The sequence below is a fragment of the Parasteatoda tepidariorum genome, chromosome 3, assembly GCF_043381705.1.
Source record: "Parasteatoda tepidariorum isolate YZ-2023 chromosome 3, CAS_Ptep_4.0, whole genome shotgun sequence".
Classification (NCBI taxonomy): domain Eukaryota; kingdom Metazoa; phylum Arthropoda; class Arachnida; order Araneae; family Theridiidae; genus Parasteatoda; species Parasteatoda tepidariorum.
This window is the reverse complement of record NC_092206.1, coordinates 19761688-19779646: the sequence shown is the minus strand read 5'-3', so window position 1 is coordinate 19779646 and position 17959 is coordinate 19761688. Positions and strand designations below refer to the sequence as shown.

The 17959-nt window shown below is 29.2% G+C and overlaps 2 protein-coding genes across 3 annotated transcripts in view; one reads left to right on the top strand and one right to left on the bottom strand.

Moving 5' to 3' along the window:
- Positions 1 to 7050, bottom strand: part of LOC107449914 (aaRS-interacting multifunctional protein 2) — a 12311-nt gene extending 5261 nt beyond the window's left edge. Inside the window, exons 1-3 of one of the 2 annotated variants that reach the window (XM_016065590.4) lie at positions 6792 to 7050; positions 4694 to 4810; positions 2743 to 2971 (exon numbers count right to left, since the gene is read on the bottom strand). In XM_016065590.4, coding sequence (XP_015921076.2) covers positions 2743 to 2971; positions 4694 to 4810; positions 6792 to 6941 — 496 coding nt within the window. In that variant the 5' untranslated portion in view covers positions 6942 to 7050. Of the gene's footprint in view, positions 1 to 2742; positions 2972 to 4693; positions 4811 to 6782 lie in introns of both variants that reach the window. The other variant, XM_016065589.4, reaches the window with a different exon arrangement.
- A 192-nt stretch (positions 7051 to 7242) lies between these two features.
- Positions 7243 to 9164, top strand: LOC107449913 (general transcription factor IIIC subunit l(2)37Cd). Its single transcript, XM_016065587.4, has one exon. The coding sequence runs from the start codon at positions 7498 to 7500 to the stop codon at positions 8797 to 8799; it is 1302 nt and encodes a 433-aa protein (XP_015921073.1). The 5' UTR covers positions 7243 to 7497; the 3' UTR covers positions 8800 to 9164.
- Positions 9165 to 17959: the final 8795 nt, after the last annotated feature.

The following is a 17959-nucleotide window of genomic DNA, read 5'->3' as shown; positions in this document are numbered from 1 at the left end:
AAAAAAAAAAAAAAGAGAGAGAGAGAGAGAGAGAGAGGGAGGGAGGGATAGAGAGAGAGAGAGAGAGTAGAATAAGACCAGGTTATGGGATGGAACTGGGTACTAAAATTTTAGTGAAAATAATTTTGCTTTTTAGAGAACAGACACTGAATTACATTCTACCAGGTAAAAAGGAGATGCCATATTGGTGAATTGCTGTTGTTGAATCCAAGGCATCTGTGTTGATCAGTTTGTTTTATCATGATAACTCTCTGATGTTCTTGAGTTATAATTAAAAATCTTTTGAAACCAGTTTATTATATGTTTATCAAGGACTCATACCCGAACAAACAATAAGGATTACTAAGTTCAGTAGTAGCACGGTTCTGTTTTATGTTTCATTTTGCGAATCTCTGCCGTTGAGGGTAAGACCAGTTACACTCGAAGACATGTTAAATCCACCAAATTCAAATAACAATATAACCTAGCTGTCATTCATTCTCATATACTTAATCTTTAAATGCATTTTAAATTCTGTGCTTCAGTTTAAAGTTAAGTTAAATTTATTTACTATGCTTTTTGCTTAAGTCATTTCACCATAACTTTGCATTTTATGTTGTAAATATTTTCATATGTTAATTTATTCTTTATATGTCTATGTTAATTTATTCTTTATATGTCTATATATTTGTTGCTACTATAATTTTTCATGTTTTATGTATGTTTTGTCTGTAGAATGTTTGTTCTACTCTCGTGTGCCCTAAATTGGGCGGGACGAGGTAAAAATAAACAATACNCATATAAGGCCGATTTATAATATCATGAGAGCTAAGAAAAGATCAAGGTTCAAGATTTTAAAAAAGTGCTATCAAGGAAGAGAAAGTCATTGTGCAGAAACTCCAAAAAAAAAATGAAAACCTCAAAACAAAATAACAAAAAAGAAAAGCATATGAAGAATCAAAATAACAAAAGTTTTGTCAAAAAAAACCAAGTCCTTAATTGATGTTGAATGAAGTTGTGATGTTGTGAAGTTGAATGAAGACAATTGTAGAATTAAGACGAATTGATCTTCCAAAGAAGACAATAAAACATTAGATTTCAATTGTTTAATATAATAATGTATTTTCTAGCTTTGTAAAAAAGTACTGCATCTCTAACCTGTTCAAAAATGATATATTGTACAAAACTAAAGAATGAATATCTCTATAAAATTTGACAGATTAAGTCAAAAAATTTTGACCTAACAAGTTTTTAAATTTTAGCTACCAGGTTTTACCCCACTTTTCCCTATGTATATATTAAAAAAAATTTAAACATTATTCCAGTCAGAGTAAATTAAAAAAAAAAACTATTATAAGTAAGGCTTTTTATACATTTTTATTTTCATTTTTGTATATTATAGTTTCCATTTTGAAAAAATTTACCTGATTAATATTTAAGGAGCATTTTAATTTGAGCAAATTATCTTAATTCCTACCTTCTCCTTATGAGCCTTATTATATTCTTACATTTGAATAGTAAAAGATAGTAAATTTCTTTTATATAGAGGTAACATATTTTTGAATAAAATATAGATTAAAAAAAATATTCTTGAACTATTTAAACTACCTTCTATTTGAAATTTACATGATTATTTAGTAGTATTACTTAAAATCTCAAACAAGCAATAAGCTAAGCACAATACATATTTTACATTGAATTTTCACAGAAACTCTACCACAATTACAAAAAATTTTGTACAATACAAAGGTCTAGCAGAAAATCCAAGCTATGTATAATTTATTACTACAAACAACAACATTATCAGATTAAAATACTAAGGGCCAAAAGTTAAAATTCAAATTATATGAAAAACAAATTATAAACTTATATTCACTTAAGAGTTAATTATTTCAATTATATATATATGCTTAAGAATGAGATAAAACATTTCGAGAATTTAAAATCTCAAGCAGTAGAATAATTTGAAATTAAAAAGTGCTCTTAGATATGCATTATTTCATTCAAAAATAACACTTTAAAATGAGAAGAAAAAAGAAAAGAAAAAAAACAATAATTCTGATTATTTTGGGGAAAATATTTTAAAAGAATTTTTTTCAATGACTTACGTTAAATAGAATAATAATATTACAGCAATGCATAAAAAAAAAAATTTTATTGGTAAAAAGTTATTATTCAGAAAATAACTAATTTTAGCATATTTCATAAAAAAATATGAATATGCTAAAATGACAGAGTGACAAGAAATAATTAGAGCGCACATATTATAAAAAATAAAATAAAAAATTAATTTATTGAAATATCACAACCAACCTTTCAAATAAAGATGCAAAAACTACATGTAAAAAGTTTGCGGATTTTCAAAGTGACCATATTTGATCTTGGTGCAAAACAGCAAACGCTCCAAATTTCTATTCTATGGGTAGCAATAAATTTTTTTATTCTTTTATCACTACAACATTTTTCTAAGGATGCCAAAGTATTATGAGGTTTAGCATAAACCATGTTTTTGTCAAGATGGACCAAATTGAAAAATCAAGGGTTTAAATCTGATGAATAAGATGGCAATTCTAATGTGATAAAAGCTATGGGTGTTGGAACAAAATTCTGTGAACTGTTCATATTTGGTTTACATGGAATTTAAGTGATCGAAGAAGCACAATATCTTCCCATATGAGTTTGGCTCTGCATAGTTTTAGCAAAGCAAAAATTTATATTTTTCAAGATTACATTTGAAATAATAGAATCAAGGAATAAACATACCATCTCTCCAAATTACAGTCAGAGAAATATTGCTTTTATCCTCTGCATTATAGGTTGGGAGATGACAGATAGCTTCAGGAATACTTTTTAAAGATGAATGCAGATGAGTAACTAATCTTGCCGGAACACTTTGCGACAATATTTGATAAAACACCCAAATACTAAGTGGTGGATTTTGAGGATTTGCCCTGATTACAATGTCTTGAAACTTGTCTATGCTTTCAATAGGCTGAAAAAAATATAATTAATATGAAAATTGGTGGGAAAAATTTTTTTTTTAATATAGGCTACTTCACATTAAAAAAAAATTAAGTAACTAGTTAAACATCAAAACCAAAAAATTTTTAAACACGTTTTTCATCTAAATCATTAAAAATACTTAAGATAACATAAATGTTGATAACCAGCACATAATTTGTATTACAAAATTTTACACATTACTGATGTATACGTTGTTTATAAAACTTAAACTGTTACTTTTTAATTATCTGACAATTACTGATGAAGGACATGCTTGAATAGCAAAACCTTTCAATAACTAAGTAATCCAGTTGTTAGCAAAGAAAACAAGCTTATTCATAGAAAAAAGATAATGACATAAGCCTTTTTATTTTTAACTACATTGGTAATATTTTAATAATACAAAGTTTACCTTCTCAGGCCAGGTGAGTGTCAACTTTTAGGTCAAAAAACCTGATCAGAAACAGGGTGCTTTGAGAGCTTTAATTATTTCTCAAAAACAATGCGCTACATCAGAAAAGTGTAAATACAAAAGTTATAGGTTAGTAAATTTTGTATAAAATTAGTATGAACATGACATGTTTCAGTAACATCTGCATTATCTCTGCATAAGTTGACCATTTGTAAACTTTTAAATTAAAGCTAATTTTTTTTAGCCAAAAATACCAAAAAAGAGTAAAAAAAAAAACTTTTTTGTGCTCATTAAGTCCCAATATAACAATTCTAAATTCTCCATCGTAACAGGGGGGCTGTTACATAAGATGAGCGGACATCCAGAAACGTGACACAAAGAGGTAGTTTATTTTTCTACAAGTGCTGTTGCCCCTTAAATAGTAATAATGCCAGAATGAGATAGAAACTATTTTTTGCTTCATTTTTCCATCAATGGCAACTTTTTTGATGTCTTGGAGACACATTTTTTTAAAATCCTTAATGTTTTACTTTATCTCAGAAAATAAAGTTACTTTGAACAAAACTATGAAGAAAACAAATAATCATTAAGAGAAAATTACTATAACTTTCAAATGAAAAAAATTACATTCATGTTGTGTTACACTAATTTTATTTTAAGAAATTTTAGTCAAACTCTATAATTTATAGACATGAAAGTATCTTCTCAACTTTAGTGCTATTCTATATACAACTTATAAAAGATAATGCAGTTTGCTACAATATTCGACACCTGATACTTAATTTTATGCAAAAATCAAAATAAATTTTAGTTACTTTTTTTACGCAATAATAATCAAAAAATATAAAATTGAATGAGAATATGTGTATTGAAGGAGAAGAACAAGATATGAAGATCAAAAGAAAAAGAAGTCAATATTTTAAAAAAAAAGCCTAGTCATCATTTCATTCAACAATAATAAACAGCCCAGGATATCCAGTACGAAGACACTTTCAAATTCCCTGACTTTTCATTATAAGTCGAAAATTTTCCTTGTATCACAAGGACGATATTTGAAATAAAAAATTGCAACAAAGCAAAATGCATCAGAATTATCATTTTAAAATATGTGAGCATTTTTATAGTGCAATAAAAAAATTGAATTTTTGGTCAAAACAAAAGCATTAAGTTATTATCAACAGATAACTTTTTTGCAACATAAAAAAAAAATTTAAATTTTAAAACACATTTAAGGTACAAATGACAAATAGCATTTTTTTAAATCATTTTTACCAATTTGATAAAAACAAAATCACTTACTTTATCCATTTTTACTCCTAATTCATCTGTCATTTTCACAACTTTCTCTTTAAGATCCTCGAGTTTTTGTATGATACTCAATTGACGTTTTTCTAGTTCAATTAACTTTATATCCTCCTAAAAACATTAAATATTTAAAACTAATAAGCTAAAATAAAAAAATTAGGATAACTCAATTTATATTTGCGTTTAGATGATAAAATATTAGAAAATAAACAAAACATTCAACTACACAGCTTTGATATCATAAAATATTAAAATAAAATTTAATATCTTCAAAATAATCTTCTACAGTACTGTTTTCCAACTTATGACATGTGTACCAACCTCTGGGGGCAAGTGAAAGTAATACACAATTGAGCAGACAGAGGATAAATGAAAATATGTAATAATAAATAGTAGTATGATATAGTAAAGAAATAAATATTTAAAAAACAAATACACGATAAAAGTGCCTAAGATAATCCAATATTTTATTGCATTAATTTTCAATATTATTAAATATTTAAAGGCAATTTCTTAAATAGAAAAGTATTTATTATGTTTTATTTCTAATTTCTTGTTTTTAAAAATTCTAAAATTCAAATTAAAAGCCTGTCAGATTTCATAAATTTCTCAACATTCATTAATTATTCTAACTGGTCGACAAAATATTTGGCATACATAATTCTACAAAAATGAAAAATTATTTTACAAATTTAAATTTTTGCTTCAAATATTTTAATGCTCTTCTGAAAATTTTAATATTTTTTTCTATTTGACATATAATTTCTTCTATCATTATTTTACTTAATCATAATTTATATTTTACGAAGTTAAAACATTTTAGAAATTACATTTTACTTATCAACAGTTCATTTGTACATTTAATCATTATTTAAAAACTAAGATAAAGAATCAATAATGATTGTTAGCTATTTACAAATTAAATTGATGTACTAGAAAATTTATTGCAAATAAAGTTAAATCTAAATCTAAAGTAAATAGTTGCAGAGGTACAATTTTAATCTCTTTGAAAAAACTGGTTTTTGTATATGTTGATCATTTATTTTTGTAAAAATTACCTTCAGTTACGATCAAAATTTAAAAATGATTTCTTGTCATTTCAAGCAATTCAAGAAAAGAAAAAAAGATAGAATTGTACCAACTAGAACAGATTATAACTTATAGCTCATCTCCAAGCGAACCTCTGGGCATATTTTAAAACTTTTTGCAAGCTTAAATGCACTTGCAGCTTTATGATTGTTGTTGGCACAACAGGTATGGAAACAGTAATGTAAAAAATCGAGTTATCAAAATTCAATTTTCTAACTAGCAGATAAGGAGTGTTTTCCTATTTACCACCAATTACAACTGCCATAATGTTTAAACGTCCAGAAAATTTATATAAAAAAAAAAGATAAGTTAAGGTTTGCCAGAGAGTGGTTGCAAGAATAAATATTTACAAATGGTTAGGTACTTCTTGGACTTCTTTAGGAGAAAAAAAAATTCTTCTGTATCTTATTGGGTGATTATTTTGGTGCAAGTAACTGTATCCTGATCTGTGACAGAATAATTGCCAAGTCTCTAAAACTTCCAGGCAGCGGCCAGCGAGAAACTAAAAAAAACATCAAAGAACGGGAGCAACTCGAGAGGTATAACTCCTAACCACTCCCGGGCAAACACATCTACACGTTTGTTTGCTTTTTAAAATTTGCAAGTTTAAAATCTATTTGGCATCTTCGCGATTGTAGTTGACGCGACAGATCAAGATACAGAAATATCCCCCATGTACTGATATAGAAATCTCCCAAACATGTGATGTAACATTTAAAAAATGCAGTACTTTCTCGGAAGAAATGCTATATTTTTAAGTTCTGCTTGGTAATTGTTTAAGAAAGATACTATAAATGTCCCTAATTATTGCTACAAAACATTTATAGCATACTTTATCGGATGTTAGTAATTATGTTACTTATGTTCTTTAAAAAAAGTCCTATAAATAAATTCTCCCAAAAACTGCGTAAGTTTAGCAACGGGAAACATGAAAAAGTCACATATAAATTTTACATTGACTATGAAGACTTTAAAGTAAAACCAAAATAAATACTTGATCTACATTTTCGACATTCATATTGCTGACAACACTTGATGGTTCCACGGTGTCATAAATATTATTCATTTTGTACATACAAGTAGGTAGAATTATATTAGGGCGCGAGTCATATAAGGGATTGACTCTATACATTAAAGGTCCATTTTTAGACATAGTGGATAATTGATAGGAATAAACTTATTCTTAAAAAGATAAAAATAGAATTCTAAACCGTGAACCGGCAGGCAACGACAGCAAACAAAACAAACTAAATTCTGCAACGGAAGCAGAATTATGATACCGGATATGTTAAATGTTACATTATTTTATGGCAACAAAATTTCAAATACAAAAATATTTCTGCTTTTAACAATAAAAACACGGAAAAAAATATTATCGACTTAAAAATCATTATTATTTTTTCATTTAAATTCAATTCTTAATTATAAATTAACTAACTTCATATAATTGAGATTAAGGCAGAAATGAACAGCCAAAGAAGGCGAAATGCTAGCATTAAAAAAATAATGCTAAAATTGCATAATGCTAAAATTAAATCTATTTAATATTGCTTTTGCTAGTGTTGTTTTAATTAAATACGCTATAAACTATGGTGCTTTTTTAATATAAATTTGTTAAAAGGGTTTGGAACTATTTTTGTATTTTTCTTCTAAATCTTGTTTGACTGAAAACCTTAATGACAAATTCCGTGTCGTAAATAATTTAAAATATGGATGTGAAATTTAATTCGAAGCAACTCATAACAATAGATTATCCAGGAACTGTTGTCAATCTGGATAATATGATAAAAACTTTAGGAGGGGAAGCTGAAATGTGGTCAACTTTTAGTAATCGTACGAAACGTTTGGAACTAAAATTTCGACCTGACGATCCCCATTGCAAGTGTGTGCACGGAGATATGATTAAAACCACTACCCTCATGATGAAAGTAATCAAACGAACTAAGAAAAGCTCGAAAAAAGAAGTTAAGAAGAAAGAGCCAACATACAGTATGGAGCTACTAGGAGTTTCTTGTTCTTCCTACAAGTTCCAGTCCTTAGTGGATTTTCAAATTCTACCTATTGCATTTGACGAACAGCTTAACGAATATAAATCTTTAATTCCAAACATTATCCCTACAGAACTGCATCCTGTGTCTTGGCTTGATCAAGAAATGGAATTGTTTATCCCGCCTTTAATGTATTCCCGTTTTGATGTACCTCAAAATGGATATATTGAAACCAACAAAGCAAAAGCAAGTTTGGCTAATCGTTCTTTGCCGGAAAACATTATCGGTAAATGTAGAAAGAGAAGAGCTGGGTTTGCTGTCTTTGTCACGTTTGATAGTAAAGAAACGCCATCAGAGCCGCAAGCCCTTGCTTTGAAACAATTGGAAACTTACCCTCTTGACCTTGAGTTAAAGGTCAAAATCGATGAGTTTTTTAAGGAGAAGCCTATTTGGAGCAGGAATGCCATTGCCTATAAACTGAAATGTGATAGATCGCGTTTAAAGTATCCATTACCTTGTTCAGCTTATTACTTTACGAATGGCCCATGGAGGACATTGTGGGTTAAGTTTGGCTACGATCCAAGAACAACACCTGCCTCGAAGCCTTTCCAAGTTCTGGATCTGAGGATACATGCCAACATACCCATTAATGAGCATAAAATTCAGCCGCGCACAAAAAATTTTGGTCTTTCTAATAAAGCTGCATCTATACAGAAGAATATTCCTATAACTACAGATCTTTTGGTTGTTGCAAAAGATGAAGATGAAAATATGTCCGATCAGGATTTAAAAACTAGACGTCTTCTGACGGAATATATACCTGGTGAACTGCCCACTGCGAGGCAGTGTTTTTATCAGTTGTGCGATATTCATTTGGAATCAGTTCAAGCTCTTATTCATCAGAATGACGGGAGAGAAGATATTTGTCATGAAAGAGATGGCTGGTGTGAACTCGGGACATTAGAAAAATGCAGAGAGTTGATTCTTGCAGACATAATGAAGACTAATAAATTGGGAAATTAATGGAAAAACAGCTGCGCTTTTAACTTAAAGGTTTACGTGTATCATTTGTATTATATTAAAATCCATTTGTATTCAGAACGTTTAGTTGACTTATTGAAATTGTATTACAAGAGGTCCTAAATATAATTAATATACTAATTTACTTATTTAGATAGTAACTATTAACTCTATAAAATAAATCTTGGTGCAAATTGGATTTAGCAATGGTGTCATTCATTTTCCGCATTTGTTACTTTTTAAAGAAAACAAAAAGAGTGTCATTAAATTTTGTAGTGTTCATAATAGGAACAAGAAAGTAAAGCCAAATATTCTATTGCATTTTTATTGGTACAATTGATTTGTGAGATAAATATTGCAGTTTCAAATTTTGTCTTGTTGCTTTGATTTCATTAAATGTAAACATTATCAGTCCCGCAGTGTACTAATCGTTAAGACACAGTTCCCAGCAGATCACCGAAGTCAAGCAATACTGGTTGCTGTCAGTGTGCGGGTGGGTGACCACTTGGATCAGTCTGTGTAGGGACGGAGGGTGTGCGGTATTGATCCTCGTTAAATTGTTCTACCGTAACGTGCTCGATTTTGCATGCAGGTCTTTGGGCTACCGAAGCGGGGGTGCCATCCCCTCTGCAGAGGATCAAAATTGTGATGGCTTGTCTTCGGATCATCCTCAGGGATGTTTCCCAGACCGTCGCCAATAGCTCATTGTGCAGCTCTAGTGCGACGTAAATGAACTGCAACAACAATAAATATTATTAAAAATAGAAGAATATATGCCTATAACTTTAGAATTTTGAAATATAACAAAATCAAATATTTCAGAAACTATTTTTTATTTATAATACTTAGATTTCTATGTAAATTTTAAAAAAAAGGGGTTATAGTTTAAATTAAATCAATTCATTAATGAGGTAATCAATCATTTGGAGAGAAAACACTACTGTGCCCTTTCAAATTTTAATTTTATTCTAACATTTTACCATAACAAAAGTTAATCTAATTAATGCACGAGACATTTACTAATAACAGGGTAATTAAATTTCAGTTAGGATTTTAAGTAATACTTTTAATGAAATATTACTTGCATATGGACTTGTTGAAAAATATTTTTAGCAAAATAAAAGCATACTTAAAAGGAAATACATTTCCTTTTGTCATAATCTGAAAGTAATATTCCAAGTAAGATTGATATCCAAAACTATAAAGATAATATAGTTACTTGGAGTTTACTCTTAGGAAAATATATGTAATGAAGAATTGTAGAGAAATTTTTTTTATAAGAGTAATAATTTTTTTTTAATTCCACAGTGTTCCTTTTCAAGGAGCTTAAAAAAAAAGGAGTACAGAATAGTAGTAATAATTATTTTCTTTTAGTTCCTATGCAGTGTTCTTTTTCAAGGAGGTTAAAAACAAAAAGAAGTTGCAAAACATTAAACAAAGTAAAAATAACTAAGTTGGTTTAAAATTTTTTTAATAAACACTATACAAGATATCCCAAAATTATCTTTTTAACTTTTATGTGCATAAATAAGATAGTTATGTTCTGTTGCTTATAGTGTAGTAGCGGTAATTTTTTAGTAGCATTTTTTATGTTATTTGCTCGTAGTAAGTCATGTCTACTTGTAAATGTACAACATACCTCCGGTTCTTTTGATAGATTCAGTAATGATTTTTGTCATGACCAAATTACAACCAAGGGAGATGTAGGTTTGTGTGTTGAAGAACCTAAGAACTAACAGTATGCAATGAAACTAATCTATTTCTTAAATAACATAGCTGCTTAAGACCCCTGTGGCAGAATTTTTTCGGGCTTTCTGCGACAAATCTCTCCAGCATTAATATATTTCAGCAAGATACTTTTAGTAATAACAAATATATTTGTTACTAATTTAAAGTAACAAAAGCGTCAACTTCAAAAGAAGAAAAAAAATTTCGCAAAAAATAATGTAATTTTTAAAATTGAATATGTGAAATTTTTTATTCTATATTCTCGCCTTTTGCAGGGAGAAAATACACTAATTATTTTCTTTTTTTGTAAGTCATCATCAAATTTAAAAACAAATTAGAAATTGTGAAATTCATAGCAGCAACTAACGAAAAAGAAAAAGATTGACTGCGAAATCACCCCAGATCGAACTCTTTAAAAAGGATGGTTACGAATGCGTGTTTTCATTTCAAGATTCAGCTGTTATAAATAATATCAGATTAACAATATCGAATTTTAAAAACTATTTGAAAATCAATAGCAATAACTGCCAAAAAAAATAGAACAAATATTTCTGCAGAAAAGGAAGCCAAACTTTTTACTTCATTATTCTCAAATGGAAATAGAAAAATTACTGCCTTTTTTTCCAACTCTGATGCGCAAGAATAGCATATAATTTTGAATATAATTCTGAAAAGAAGATAGAACCTTTCAAAAATTTCTGCAGAAAGGAAAACCAAAATTTTTTACTTCCCAAATGAAAAATCTTTCTGCAAGAACTCAGTGACATTCTGCGACAGTGTCGCCACGATTCTGCCACGGGGCTTCAGACTTGTGCAAGCAACTAAACTTCTTCATCGTATTTATCATAAGTAGTAAAATTTGTAAAAGTAAATTTGGGGGCACTATTTTTACAAGTGCATGTATTTGATTTTTAGCTTTTCAATCTAAATTATAAAATAATCATCACAGTTTGTTAATAACTGATAGTTTAAATTCAACATTATGCATGTGTGCAAATAAAACTATACCTTAACTTCTCATTGATTTACTTGTTTGTAAGGAATAGCAATAAGAAAAATCCCAGTGTGACAATAAACTTAAGATTGAAAGAAATAACAAATTACACTTAGTTCTATTTCATAATAAAAATATTTTCTGTTTAATATTAAAATATTTCACAATTATCTCTTCTTAAAAAAAGGAACTTAAATGCCCAAAATTAAAATTAATTGCATTGTGTTTATTTATAAATTATCTTATTACCATGATGCATCTTTTTATGGATTAAATATCTTTTATGTTCTATCAACAACTGATTTAATTCACATGGATGATTTCTGGGTGAAGTTTGAACTCTCAAGCCTCTTTAACTGTACCACTGTTTTAAGGTACAAAGAATAAACTGTAATTCTTTTTTGTTTTTTTACATTTTGTTTTCTAATTCATATGGAACCGTCGCCAATAGCCCATTGTGCGACGTAAATGAACAAGAACTAATTCATATGGAGATTAAAAAAGAAAATTTTTTAATCCTTAAAACATATTGACAAAAAGCATCAAACATTTTTTCGATATGAACACCAGAGTGTTTGTTTTCAATTCTATAAAATAATTTTTTAAAATTTTATTTTCAACACGTTTTTTTTTTTTTTTTTAAGTTTAAAAAAATTTTATTTTGGCAACTCATATTTCACTCTCAAGTTTATAAATGGTTCAAAGACTGGAAACGCTATGGAGAAAAACAATTTGCTTGATCCAGATTGGTATGTCCCCACCCTGTTAAGGGCAGAGGAGACAGCAGTTATGGCAGAAAAGCAAAGTAATGTTTTGTTGACTTGAACTTTTGACACCAGGATTTCTGATTAAAGTTTTGCACTGGCATGTTGAATTAATTTTTTATTTTGGTTGCTGATACATACATATTAAACTTGATTGTCATATTGTGTACACCCATAAGCCTATAATTATTTCCTCTGGTAGGGTACACTAGTATCCGGTAATATATTATGTATTCCAATATAAATATTATAGGTTAACAAAGAAAAATAATTCTTTTTATATATAGAAAAACTTTATTCAATTTAAAATACTGAAAAAGAAGTTAAAAAATAATATTAAATAAAATGAATAAAAATTATCCGTTTATTAGCTATTTCCCAAAGAAAAAATAGTTATTTTTATATGCAGAGCACTTTACTCACGTTAAAATATCGAAAAATATATTTAAAAAATTATATAAAATAAATAAGAAAAATTTCAAAGTCGACACTCACAGGGTTTCGAACCCAGGGTCTCCGGGACAACAAATCTAACTCGCCCAAAGCGCTACCAACTTCTCCACGCTTCACATGCCAGCCCCACGAATATTTGGCTCAATACACCTCCTCCCGGTAAGTCAACAAAACATATTTTGGGTCATTGTGGGCCCCCTAATTGGTCTATAAAAAATTTCTTTGGTACAATTGTTCATTACATTAAACTCTAAGTTCGGGCTGAGTTTGAAGTTTATAGGTTAATATTATAGAGAGTTACGGGATGGGATGCGTGCATGCCTTCTGATACGACTCTTGTCCCTTTTTCAGCCATTATTCGCTATTTAGCAAAGAAAAATAATTCTTTTTATATAGAGAACACTTTATTCAATTTAAAATATTGAAAAAGAAGTTAAAAGAATAACATAATATAAAATAAGTAAATAAATAAAAATTATCCAAAATTTATCCATTTATTAGCTATTATTCGCTAATTCCCGAAGAAAAAATAGTTATTTTCATATACATAACACTTTATTCACGTTAAAATATCGAAAAATATATTAAAAAAGTAATAAAAAATAAATAAACAAAATTTGAAAGTAGACACTCGCAGGGTTTCGAACCCAGTGTCTCCGGGACAAGTCTAGCTTGCACAAAGCGCTGCCAACTTCGCCACGCTTCACATGCCAGTCCCAAGAATATTAGCTTAAAACACCTCCTCCCGGTGAGTCAACAAAACATATTTTGGGTCATTGTGGGCCCACTAATGGGTGTATAAAAAATTCCTTTGGTGCAATTGTTTGTTANAATTCACCTATAAAAATTTCCTCGTACTGTATCCCAAAGAAAAAATAGTTATTTTTATATGCAGAGCACCTTATTCACGTTAAAATATCGAAAAATATATTAAAAAAATTATATATAAAATAAATAAGAAAAAATTCAAAGTCGACACTCACAGGGTTTCGAACCCAGGTTCTCCGGGACAACAAATCTAACTTGCCCCAAGCGCTACCAACTTCGCCACGCTTCACTTCCTCCCGGATAGTCAACGAAACATATTTTGGGTCATTGTGGGCCCACTAAGGGGTGTATAAAAAATTCCTTTGGTACAATTGTTCGTTACATCAAGCTCTAAGTTCAGGCCGCGTTTGAAGTTTATGGGTTAATATTATAGCCAGTTACGGGATGTGATGTGTGCGTGCCTTCTGATACGACTTTTGTCCCATTTTGACACATTATTCGCTATTTAGCAACGAAAAATAATTCTTCTTATATAGAGAACACTTAATTCAATTTATAATATTGAAAAGAAGTTAAAAAATTATATTAAATAAAATAAATAAATAACTAAAAATTATCCGAAATTTATCCATTTATTAGCTATTATTCGCTAATTCCCGAAAAAAAATAGTTATTTTTATATACAGAACACTTTATTCACGTTAAAATATCGAAAAATATATTAAAAAAAATAATAAAAAATAAATAAAAAAAATTTGAAAAAACACACTCGCAGGGTTTCGAACCCAGGGTCTCCGGGACAACAAATCTAACTCGCCCAAAGCACTACAAACTTCTCCACGCTTCACATGCCAGCCCCACGAATATTTGGCTTAATACACCTCCTCCCGGTAAGTCAACAAAACATATTTTGGGTCATTGTGGGCCCCCTAATTGGTCTACAAAAAATTTCTTTGGTACAATCGTTCGTTGCATTAAACTCTAAGTTCGTGCTGAGTTTGAAGTTTATAGGTTAATATTATAGAGAGTTACGGGGTGTGATGTGTGCGTGCCTTCTGATACGACTTTTGTCCCTTTTTCAGCCATTATTCGCTATTAAGCAAAGAAAAATAATTCTTTTTATATAGAAAACACTTTATTCAATTTAAAATATTGAAAAAGAAGTTAAAAAAATAATATAAAATGAAATAAATAAATAAATGAAAACTTTCCGAAATTTATCCATTTATTAGATATTATTCGCTTATTCCTGACGAAAAAATAGTTATTTTTATATACAGAACACTTTACTCACATTAAAATATCGAAAAATATATTAAAAAAGTAATAAAAAATAAATAACCAAAATTTGAAAGTAGACACTCGCAGGGTTTCGAGCCCAGGGTCTCCGGGACAACAAGTCTAACTTGCCCAAAGCGCTACCAACTTCGCCACGCTTCACATGCAGGGCCTGATTACCGAAAAGGCACAGGAAGCAAGTGCTTCCCCTGTAAAATTCTAGGGGGGCCCCCAAACGACTGAAATTAAGGGCCCAATTTCTTATTTTTTAAAATGCACTAGTGACTTATAACTGCACTAGTGAACGTTCATTTTCTGTATTGAAAAGAATAAAAAATCGGTGGAGATCAACTCTTTCAAATAATAAATTAAGTAGTTTAGCCCTTTTGGGCAAAAGAGAGCGATATTACAAATAGGTTACAATTTGCAGATATTATTGAAGATTTTGCGAATTTAACAGCGAGAAAAAAACATATGTAATGGTAATAAACCTATGAATTTTCTTATTTCTTTTTAAAATCTTTTTTCTCTATCATGTGTGCTCAAATTAATTTTACTCTGCTTTTTATTGTTGAACTAAACACACAAGACTTTTAAATATCTATCAGTACGAAAAATATTTTTGTTTCATGTTTGAAAATTATTTGGTATGATTTTTCTGGTGCAGTAACAATAATTTATGCTGAATTAGAATTTTGTGTTGTTCTGCCGCTAGTAAACGAATTGGCGTAAAATAAGAGACTAATCTTGCAAAGAACCTTTCGTATAACAAGAAATTTTATAATTTAATTTAGTTAAATATTTAAATTTTTTAACATATGTGCTAGCTACTCCCTCGTGTTTTTGTTACTATAAAGCACGTAAAGAAGGGTCTAACATGATTGCATAAGATCTCTGTATTCCTTTCTAAGGTTCTTATAGTTTTCTCATGGTTCTTGTCTCTTTAAAATGTATTGTTCATGGGCGAAAAATATAAAAAGTTTCTTTTGATCAAGTTATGGGGGCCCCAAAATCCAATTATGCTTCCTCTATTTTTAGGGGTTAATCGGGCCCTGTTCACATGCCAGTCCCACGAATATTTAGCTTTAAGCACCTTTTCCCGGTTAGTCAACAAAACATATTTTGGGTCATTGTGGGCCCACTAATGGGTGTATAAAAATTTCCTTTGGTACAATTGTTCGTTGCATTAAACTCTAAGTTCGGACCGAGTTTTAAGTTTATAGGCTAATATTATAAAGAGTTACGGCGTGTGATGTGTGCGTGCCTTCTGATACGACTTATGTCCCTTTTTCAGCCATTAGTCGCTATTTAGCAAAGGAAAATAATTTTTTTTATATAGAGAACACTTTATTCAATTTAAAATATTGAAAAAGAAGTTAAAAAAATAATGTAAGATAAAATAAATAAATAAATAAAAATTATCCGAAATTTATCCATTTAATAGCTATTATACGCTATTTCCCAGAGAAAAAATCGTTATTTTTATGTACAGAACACTCTATTCACGTTAAAATATCGAAAAATATATTAAAAAAATAATAAAAAATAAATAAAAAAATTTGAAAGTTGACACTCACGCGGTTTCGAACCCAGGTTCTCCGGGACAACAAATCTAACTTGCCCAAAGCGCTACCAACTTCGCCACGCCTCTCATGCCAGCCTCACAAATTTAGCTTATAACAAAACATATTTTGGGTCATTGTGGGCCCACTAATGGGTGTATAAAAAATTCCTTTGGTACAATTTTTCGATACATTAAACTGCAAGTGCGGGCTGAGTTTGAAGTTTATAGGTTAATATTATAGGGAGTTACGGGGTGTGATGTGTGCGTGCTTCCTGATACGACTTTTGTCCCTTTTACAGCCATTATTCGCTCTTTAACAAAGAAAAATAATTCTTTTTAATTATAGAACACTTCATTCAACTTAAAATATTGAAATAGAAGTTAAAAAAATAACATAAATAAAATAAATAAATAAATGAAAATTATCCGAAATGTATCCGTTTTATAGATATTATTCGCTATTTCCCAAAGAAAAAATAGTTATTTTTATATACAGAACACTTTATTCACGTTAATATTAAGGTACGATATCGGGCCATGTACTAAAATAGACTATTGACATCGAATTTCCTCATTTTAACGCTATTCAACACTCTATTATATTTATACATACATAGTAAACGATAGGACCACATTGTGTACCCCCTTATAAGCCTATAATTATTTCCTCTGATAGTGTACACTAGTTTCCGGTAATACAATAAGTGGTCCAATATAAATATTATGGGTCAATATTAGGGTACGATATCGGGCCATGTGTTAAAACAGAATATTGACTTCGAATTTCCTCATTTTAAAGCTAATAAGCACACTATTATATATATACATATAGTATACTAAATTATAGGGCCCCATTGTGTACCCCCTAATAAGACTATAATTATTCCCTTTGGTAGGGTACACTAGTTATCGGTAATATTATACGTGGTCGAATATAAATAATATATGTCAATATTAAGGAAAGATATCGGGCTAAATGTTGAAACAGAATATTGACTTCGAATTTCCTCATTTTATAGCAAATAAACACACTTTTATATATGGGTCATTCTCACAAAAACATTTTCATGTCCCCAGTGTATTTTATGTTTGTTTTACAACTTACGAAAAAAGATTTTTCAGGGAAAATGTCCTTCAAAATGCAGGCTAACAAAAGAATAAAAATAAAATTATCATATTTTATTTTTTATTTATTTTAGGTAATTAAAATATACCAATATGTCATTCCCTCATTTGTCCCCACTGTTGATTTAAAAAAAGAAAAATTTTTTTCTGAAATAAAAATAAAAAAAATTACAAATTCGTGCTTTTTATTTCAGACTATTGAAATATAGAATTCAGAAAATCAAATTTAAATTAAATTTCTGATAAAAATATTAACACAGCACTATTTTAAACTTTGTCCCCAGTGTTTTGCGTCATTCCCTCACTACAATGTTTTTATCACCTGCAATCTTCTTAGAATAAAAATATTTTAATAAAAACTTCAGAAGTTAACAACTGGCATCATAGAACAAAATTGCAGTATGTTTCCATCTTCAACTTAAAGAAGCTTTGCTGTGGAATAAATTTGAATGAATCAAACCAGGTAAAATTTTTTACATTTGTCATTCC

Excerpts from the sequence above, each read along its gene's own strand:
- LOC107449913 (XM_016065587.4), top strand. The coding sequence starts at position 7,498 with ATGGATGTGAAATTTAATTCGAAGCAACTCATAACAATAGATTATCCA.